Source organism: Spermophilus citellus, assembly GCF_964194105.1.
Source record: "Spermophilus citellus genome assembly, chromosome: 10".
Lineage (NCBI taxonomy): Eukaryota > Metazoa > Chordata > Mammalia > Rodentia > Sciuridae > Spermophilus > Spermophilus citellus.
In genome coordinates, this window is record NC_138197.1 from 68,735,114 (window position 1) to 68,743,984 (window position 8,871).

Here is an 8,871-nt window from a genome sequence, read left to right on the forward strand (position 1 = left end):
GGGGGGTACTGGAGATTGAACCCAGGGCCTTGTGCATTCGAGGCAAGCACTCTACCAACTGAGCTATAACCCAAGCCCAGTCTCTGCACCTTCTGCTAGGGGTAGGACTCAGCTACTCAGCTGCTTTCTCTCTCCTCAATATTCTGTAGGACAGTAGTCCTCAACTGGAAGTAATTTTGGCAGGGGACATTTAGCAATATCTGGAGACAGTTTTGACTATGACAACAAGTGGATGCTACTGTCATCTAGTACCTGCCAGATGCCATCTAAATAGGACAACCATCCCCCTTACAAAAACAAAACAAAAGCATTCTCCAGAACTTAAAGGGTAAGGGCTAAGGGCTAAGGAGATCTTTCTTGGCTTAAGAGGACATGGGTGGGTTTGAAGCTAGGAATGGGGGAAATGAAGAAATTCTTTGTTGGAGGTGCTAGGGAACCATGGAAGGTAGTCACTCTGCAACCCACAGAAAGGCTCCAGAAAAGTGTTTCCCTGATTATTAATGATCAAGAAAACAAACAACAAATAAAATAGAGTCAACTTGTTTATATGTGTTATATTTTTCATTAATAAATAGGTTTTCTTCTTTAAACACAGAACATATAACAGATTGAAACACTCCCCCCTCCCCCAAATTCCAAAGACAAGAGTCTATAAAACAAATGCCAGCTGTACTGCCCTAAGAGCAGGAAAAGTCTGGTGACCCCCATCCGGCCCTGCCCCTGCAGCACCACCACCCCCACACTCTGCAAGAGAAGGGGGTCTGGGGCTTCTCCCTTGGACCCTGGGGACTTAGGTGAGAAGCATGTGAATGTATGATGTCACCTCTTCATGAGGCTATGTAAAGATGAGGTTTCCTTCTCATCAGCTCTGACCAGCCCCTGCCCCTCTGATTTCATTGCAAAGCACCTGGGCTAAGCTCCCAAGGGAGCTGTCTCTTGGCTTCCCCACTCTCCATTCCTCTGCCACCTGCTTAGAGGGGAAGAGAAGGGCTCAGGGACCCCTCCCATCCCCCAGCCTGCATGGAAACTCTGTGTGGAACAGGCATGATGCTGAAGGTGAGGCTCCTGTAGGCCCCCAAGGCCATGAGGCCAACATGCCCCCCCACTCCCCCACACCTTTCCTTCCTCTGGAGTGAGGGGCACTGGGGCAGCTACGTCCTCCAAATCTAGTGTCTGGCTTGGGGTGTGATGGTTCTTGCTCAATGTCAGGTCCTCATGCCAGGCCTGGCTCCATCCTCATACCATTCCTGTCTCCTTCCAAGCCCTCACGGTGGCCATCTGAAAACTCATGTCCAGTGTCCTAAATTGTCTCATCCTCCCTCTCCCCGTGCCTCTGCACCCTAAGGGAGGAAGTGGGGGGTTATCTCCCCCTCCCAACTCCCACTTCACATAATGGAACAGCTTTTGGCCTTTTCCTTCTTGAAGGTAGAAGAGATGAGTTCAGAGCGACTGGGGAGGTGGAGTAGTCGCTTGGAGAGGCTTCTGACAGGGCTCTTCGGGGGCACTGGGTTAGGCTTGTTCAAACACACCATGGATGCCATCCGAAAGATGCTGTGGACACTCTTCTCTGAGGTGAAAGCTGAGCCTTCCAGATAGATTTCTGCACCCAGCTGCTTGGCTATTGCACATCCCTGAGGGAGGGGGTGAAGTCATTAATACTGTAGTCCAAAATGGTTGTTAAACCCGTGAACTTCTAAGTGCTACTCCTAGGATTATTCCAGATGGCACCCCACTGCCAGTCTCCTACCACCAGCCTAAGTGGGTTATTTTATATATATTTATATATATATAGAATATATATTATTTATATATATATTTATATTTTATATTATTATTTTATATATACATATATATATTTAGTTGTAGATGGATACATGCCTTTAATTAATTAATTAATTTATTTATTGGTGGTACTTAGGATTGGATCCAGTGTATCATATGTGCTAGGCAAGCACTCTACCATGGAGCTACAACTCTAACTCCTAAGCCGGTTATTTTGTGCAAGTGAAGCCTGATTGCACATTAGAATCACCTGAAACACTTTTAAAACTATAGTGATCGTAGACCAAGTAAATAAGAATTTGGGGGGATAGGGTATAGGCACTTGGTTTTTTTTTGTTGTTGTTGTTATTTGTGTGGTGTTAGGAATCTAAACCAGGGCCTCATGCATATAAAGCACATGCTGTATCACTGACCTATATCCCCAATCCCAGCATGACTATGTATGTATGTGTGTGTGTGTGTGTATTTTGGGGGATACCATAGATTGAACATAGAGATGATTAACTACTGAACTCCATCCCTAGCCCTTTTAATTAATTTATTTATTTTTAATTTTGAGACATGGTCTAAGTTGCTAGTCTCTCTCTAAATTGCGGAGGCTGGCTTTGAACTTGTGATTTTCTTATCTCAGCCTCCTGAGTCACTGGGATTACAGGGGTGCAGCACTGTGCCCAGCTAGCATTAATATTTTTAAGAGCTCTCCCAGAGGACTCTAATGAGAAACACTGGCTTAAAAGAAATGATTCTATGTGTTAGAAATTATCCAGGATTCTCATTAAAAATGTAGATTTTCATGTCTTTCTCCCAAAGGGATTTGGTTTTTTTTGGTACCACTGGACCACTGAGCCACATCCCTAACCCTATTTTGTATTTTATTAGATACAGGGTCTCACTGAGTTGCTTAGCACCTTGCTAAATTGCTGAAGCTGGCTTTGATCCTCCTGCCTCCGCCTCCCGAGTCACTGGGATTACAACTGTGAGCCACCCGCTCAGCTTCCAAAGTGATTTTACAGGTAGGGAGACAAGAATTCAAGATTCTAACAAGGACCTCTAATGATTTTTTTTTTTTTTCTGCATGATACTGGGCATTGAACTTGGGGGCCCTCCACCACTGAGCTTCATATTCCCGGCCCTTTTTAATTTTTATTTTGAGACAAGATCTAAGTTGCCCAGGCTGGCCTGGAACTTAATGATCCTCCTGCCTCAGCCTCCAAAGTAGCTGAGATTACAGGCTTGTGCCACTGCACCCAGTTAGGCAGCTCTAATGATTCCACTGCAAGTGGTCTACAGAAAGCAATCTTAAAAACCCACAATGGGGGCTGGAGTTGTGGCTCAGTGGTAGAGTGCTCACCTGGCATGTGTGAGGCACTGGGTCTGATTCTCAGTGTCACCTATAAATAAATAAATTAAATAAAGGTCCATCCACAACTAAAAATTAAAAAATTTTAAAAAAACCTCACATGGGGCTGGGGTTGTGGCTCAGTGGTAGCACCCTCGTCTGGCATGTGTGAGGCACTGGGTTCGATCCTCAACACCACATAAAAATAAATAAAACAAAATAAAGGGGCTGGAGATGTGGCTCAAGTGGTAGTGCGCTCGCCTGGCATGCGTCCGGCCCGGGTTTGATCCTCAGCACCACATACCAAAGATGTTGTGTCCGCCGAGAACTAAAAAATAAATATTAAAATTCTCTCTCTCTCCCCTCACTCTCTCTTAAAAAAAAAGAATACAAAATAAAGGTATTGTTTTTTAAAAAAACCCTCACAAATTGTTTACCTACTCACCTAGAGCATACATCTGGGTAAACAGGTAGGTACTCAACACACCATCCAAGTGATTAATTTGGTAACTATAGATAAAGCCCCTAACACCAATTCCCTCTTGCCATGGCAAGAAACTTTGAGCAAAGGCCATGTATCAAGGCCTCTGCCTGTGGCCTTCTCCACCCACCCTCCAGCATGCACACTCATATATACACATACCTGCTCATAAGAGATCGGTGCCTGCTTCTGGTGAGACAGCTCCATCAGTGTACTCAGGTCTGTTCTCAGGTCTGTCTTGCAGCCAATAAGCAAAACACGGGTGCTGGGACAATAATCTAAGATTTCTGTCCTCCACTGAGGCACCAAGTGAGAAGAAGGGAAGAGGAAGAGGGAAGGAAGGAAGGAGAGTCAGTGACAGATACTGGAAGAAGCCTAGTTGGCAACACCACACACACACCACTCAGATTATCACCAACCCAGTTCTCCCTCTGACTCACAGCATCTCAGCTGCACTAATTACATCACCTTTCTGCCCATGAGGCCTTTGGTGGCACCAGAGTGCTGACCCAAGAGCCTGTCCCTTCACTCAACAATCCAGTCACCAAGGAGAACACAGGGGCCAGTCTCCTCCTACTCCCTGCCAAGCAGAGAGGACATGGATCTACCCCCCCAAAACCCAAAGGGCTTCATAAGTCAAGAATAGCCGGTGAAAGACAACCAATCTCTTCCCAAGGGAAGGACATAATCACAGAGTCTTCTGGGAAACTAGGCTAGTTCCATAAGGTTTCCTGGGACTCCTCAGTATAGGCATATCTTGCCACCCAGACACAGGCATTTCCTATCAGCACCAGCTCAGAACCACCTGTCTTAGTGGGCAAGGGTCAATAGAATCTACCTCCAAAACGTCCCATCCCCACCCCTCAAATCACAGCATCAGAAAATTCTCTGTCAGTCTTTCATTTCCAGAATCTTCAACACCACCCCCCCTTGCTGGACTTCTAGAAAAGCAATATGGGATAGTGGAATGGTCAGAAAGTAGAGGGGTAAGGAGACCTAGGTTCTAGTCACAGAGTTGTAGCTAATGGTGTGACCCGGGCAAATCTCTGCCTTTCCTGGCCTGTTTCTTGATGGTATGGTACATAAAAATAGAAGACAAGGTCCCCAGGGTTCTAATACTCTTGCTGAGTTCAAGTTTGTAGTTTATCTTCCTTACCTTCTTGAGTGCACTGTCCACTGTCTCTGGACGACTGATGTCAAAGCATAGTAATACTGCATCTGAGTCGCTGTAGCAGAGTGGGCGGACATTATCATAGTAGGGAGATCCTGGCATAGGGGAGAAAGGGCTGATGGTGAACCATGGCATTTTCCCTCCCTATAGGCCTTAGCTGGGAATACCATTTTTGATCCCTTAGGATCCACCCATCTCCCAGGCATGCTGCCTGGAAGATTGGGACCCAACCCAGAAGGCTCTGTAAGACTATTATCTTCCTTAGTCTTAAAAAACGGAAAGAGGGCAAAATAAAAGGGATTGAATATAACTTGACTCTGTGTACATCTCCTACAGTGGGCTTTATTTAAGGTCTATTAGTTTTCTGAGTCCCAAAAGATGCTGCCAACCCTTGCAGGAGCATCAGGGTTTGTTTAAGTTCTCCTTGGGAGTCTGCTTGCTGCCCAACCTGTGCTCCCTTCCTCTGCCCCAGGGTCTCCTCAGTGAAGGGAAAAAAAAAAAAAACCAGCCTGTTATATAACTGGCTGCCCTATTATTTTGCCATGGGGTCAGAACTCTAAGAGTTGGACTGGGGAGAGCATCAAGGATTCAGCACCCCACACCCCCACCCACCCAAATCAACTTATATTGCAAAGGGTAAAAGGAAAGTTCTAACCCCTGGCTCCTAAGAGGGAAGCACTCTCAAAGACAGCAGCACTAGTAGCTGGGCACTTAGAGGCTAGAGCAAGGATCCTTCATTGGATGGAGTAGGCAACGCAGACCCAGGGGTGTGATAGGGGTGAAAGCTAGGAGCTGAGCCTGCCCTCCTCCACCCTGGGGAAGGAACAGTAGCGGATTTGGAACCCAGACAATCCGTGCTCAGAATAGCAAGCAGCCCCTCTCCCTGCACCACAATCGCCATGGAAACTGGGGGGAAATCCAAGCTGGGGTGGGGGGAGTTGGTCATTAAAAAAAAATAAGTAAGGGGGAGTTAGGATAGCTGCCTGCTCCTTCAGCAATCCAACCTGTCCCTTTCTGAGATGGGGGTCTGACCACCGCAGCACTGAGGAAAGGGAGCACTGCAGCACAGGGAAGGGGGAGGGGAGGAGGTCTCCATTTTGGCTCAAGCGATCCCCCTCCCCTAAGACCAGCAAATGAATAATGGGAACAGGTTACCCTGGTCCTAATGTGTGGAAGCCCCATTCCACACATTAACACCACTTCCTGCCTTTCTTATGGAAACCTCATTTGAAGGAGGGAGTCTGAGGATGACTGATAACCTTCATCCTTTTAGAAATCCTAGGACAGGAGTGCAACACAGGATATAGAGACCACATTTGCTGATTTTCCATTATCTGGATGGGGATTCAAGGGCTGCATTCTGACTGGGGGGGGGGGGGAGGGCGGGGCGGGCAGGAGCAGGGAGGGGGAGAGATGGTTTTTGGGCGGTAGTGGTGAAAAGAGATGAGCTGCAGCAAGGTTCTGAGAAGACTGGGAGGTGAGAGGGTACAGCAGAATAAAAACCATACATCATGCAGCCAAGCTGCATTCTAGTCCGATCCAGGCCAGCATAGCACAGACCAGGATAATCCAAACCCTGCCTCCCCGCCCCTGGCACTGCAACCGAGGAAAGCATACCAGCTTGAGGAATTTTTGTTTGGGAAAAGAGAGTCTCATTTTCTTTATACCCATCTTCCCACCTCCAATCTTTTCAGACCTCAAAATTGGAGCATGAGAACAACAGCTTTTGGAGGAGTAGGGCGGCATTCTTTTTACAGATAATAGGAAATCCCTAGTGATTTATAGTTCCTCTTTAAACTCAGCCTGAATATGCATCGGAGTGGATTTTATTTTCTTTCTTTGCTGAATTCTACTCCTTATTTTGACTGTGAGCCAGTCTATTAAAAAAAGATTGGGGGTAAAGAGAAAATGAGAAGGATTCAGAATCAAAGCAAAGGATAGCCCAACACTAAAGGATTGGGGTTAAGAGCCTGGGAAAACATTGTTTCCCATTTTCAAAAGACAGCATTTTATACTTCACCCCAGAACAGGTTAAATAGTCAGAGCCTTCACCCTGAAGACCACTATTCACAACATGACCATGCCCTAGATTAAGCCATCTCCCCCACCCTCCAAAACATCGATGATGCATCGCTTCATCCCCCAAGCTGCAGCAGTGTGACGAGTGGAGCTGAGATGCGGCAGGCTGAGCAGTGGCCCAAGATGGAATGCAAGAGAGAAAACTGAGTCTGGGCAATATTCACCCCAAAGCAGGCTTGTCTCCCTGCCCCACCAACATCCTCCAGCAGAACTGCCTCCTGACTGATTCAACTTTGCTCTGGGGAATTAAAGGCTGTGTGCAAGGATGGGCAGTGTAGGGGTGTGTGTGTGTTTGTGCGTGCGTGTGTGTGTGTGTGTGTGTGTGTGTGTGTGTGTGTGTGTGTGTGTAGGGCAGCAGGGAGTGGAAATGGAGAAGCCCTGCCTGCTACCCCCAGGAGTATTCATGGGCCACTTCACCTCACCACCCCAGCCTCTGAAAGATAGAACTAGACCCAGAAAACTTGGCGGTTTCTGGGCTATATCCACTCTGTATCCCTGGACAATTCCACTGAGTTTAACCAATGGCCCCCACTCCCAATCAAGGAATTTTCAGCTCCCTATTCTCCTCCCCACCAAATGGGAAAATAATTTTTAAAAGACATACAGCAGACTACCAGTGGAAGTGGGAAAGGGACATTTGGGACCATAGCCTTACCTGATGTATCCCAGAGACTAAGCTCCACTCTCTGTTCCTCTGTCTCCAAACAAGCTGTGTAATTCTCAAACACAGTAGGCACATAGGTCTGTGAGAAGAGAGGAAGCATTCACATCTGGGCACTTCTGTCCTCAGAGCCCTCCAATTAGTGCTGGTTACAGGAGAAGCCACTCACCACCCTCTGAGACACTAAAGTGTCAGGGGATAAGGAGCCAGAGGAGGGGATACATGGGGCAGGATGGAACACATGGGACAGAAGAAAAAGGACTATAGAGGCACAGGCACTTGGGTCTATACAAGGGATGACCACAGCCCCCTTCCCCAGCCAGGGGCAAGCCCCCCTCCCCATATCCTAGATGGTTACACACACACACACACACACACACACACACACACTCCTCCCATCCCCAGATTTCTCTCCCAATTTCAGAACCATAAGCCAATTCTGACCTCAATATTCTCCCCTCAAGCCTTTTGGCCCAGGTGAACAGCAAAAAAGGGCAACAGAATTCTGCCTGCAGCCATACTCATGGAACCTTTGAGGAGCCAGTGAGGGTGTGGGCAGGTATTACCTAAGAAACCCCAGACTCTCCAGTGCCTCCAGGGACGAAAGAAAAGAGGGGATGTAATAGGTGAAGAGGTGAAGAGGAGCCGGCGGGGCGGCAGAAGTGGGACAGGTCTCAGGGGAAGCCAAGGCAGGGCAATCCTCCAGCCAGAGAGCAGCTGAGGGTGGGGCAGGCTGGGGGTGGGGAAGCCGGCTCTCCTGGGCAGGTGGGAATCGACCCCGGGTGGGCAAGCAGGGAGAAAGGCTGGGCGACGGGCAGCTCACCTCCGGGTAGCAGTCCTTCGCTAGCACCTGTAACATCGCTGTCTTCCCACACTGCACATCTCCCACCAGCACGAGCTTACATCTGACCACCACTGGCTGGGGTGCCCGTCTCTCCTTCATAATTGCAGTCTCCGAGCGACTTGGACTCGGGATTCAGAAAGGAGCGGGTTGCGCCAGGTGTGCCCCAGCACACCAGCTCAGCCGAATTCCCTGCCTCCCTCCAACTGAGCAGGAGAGCGGCACAGTGCCCTTATATCTGTCTGGTTGAGCCAATCACAAGAGGAGGCGGACTCTGTCGAAGCCAATCCCTGGGGTGGGATCCCCTGCAGCATCCAATAGTAAGAGGATCTGAGTCAGCGCCCTCTTCCTCCCTTCCCTTTCTCTTAAAGCTGCACCATTGCTTCCTCTTGAAAGGGGATTCCCACACTGTTTTGTATTTGTATTAGGAGGGAGGAGAGGAATTGAAGCAAAATTAAATAATCTCGGAGTATCCACCAGATAACAAAAAACATAAGCTAGTCATGGAAACAGAAGG

The 8,871-nt window shown here is 48.0% G+C and overlaps 1 protein-coding gene across 1 annotated transcript; it reads right to left on the reverse strand.

Annotated features, from left to right (window-relative positions):
- Positions 1-604: 604 nt before the first annotated feature.
- On the reverse strand, positions 605-8,541 carry RND1 (Rho family GTPase 1). The gene is made up of 5 exons (XM_081310107.1): positions 8,337-8,541; positions 7,508-7,595; positions 4,759-4,868; positions 3,765-3,899; positions 605-1,631 (listed from the first exon to the last, which is right to left on the reverse strand). The coding sequence occupies exons 1-5, from the start codon at positions 8,454-8,456 to the stop codon at positions 1,386-1,388; spliced, it is 699 nt and encodes a 232-aa protein (XP_081166233.1). The 5' UTR covers positions 8,457-8,541; the 3' UTR covers positions 605-1,385.
- Positions 8,542-8,871: the final 330 nt, after the last annotated feature.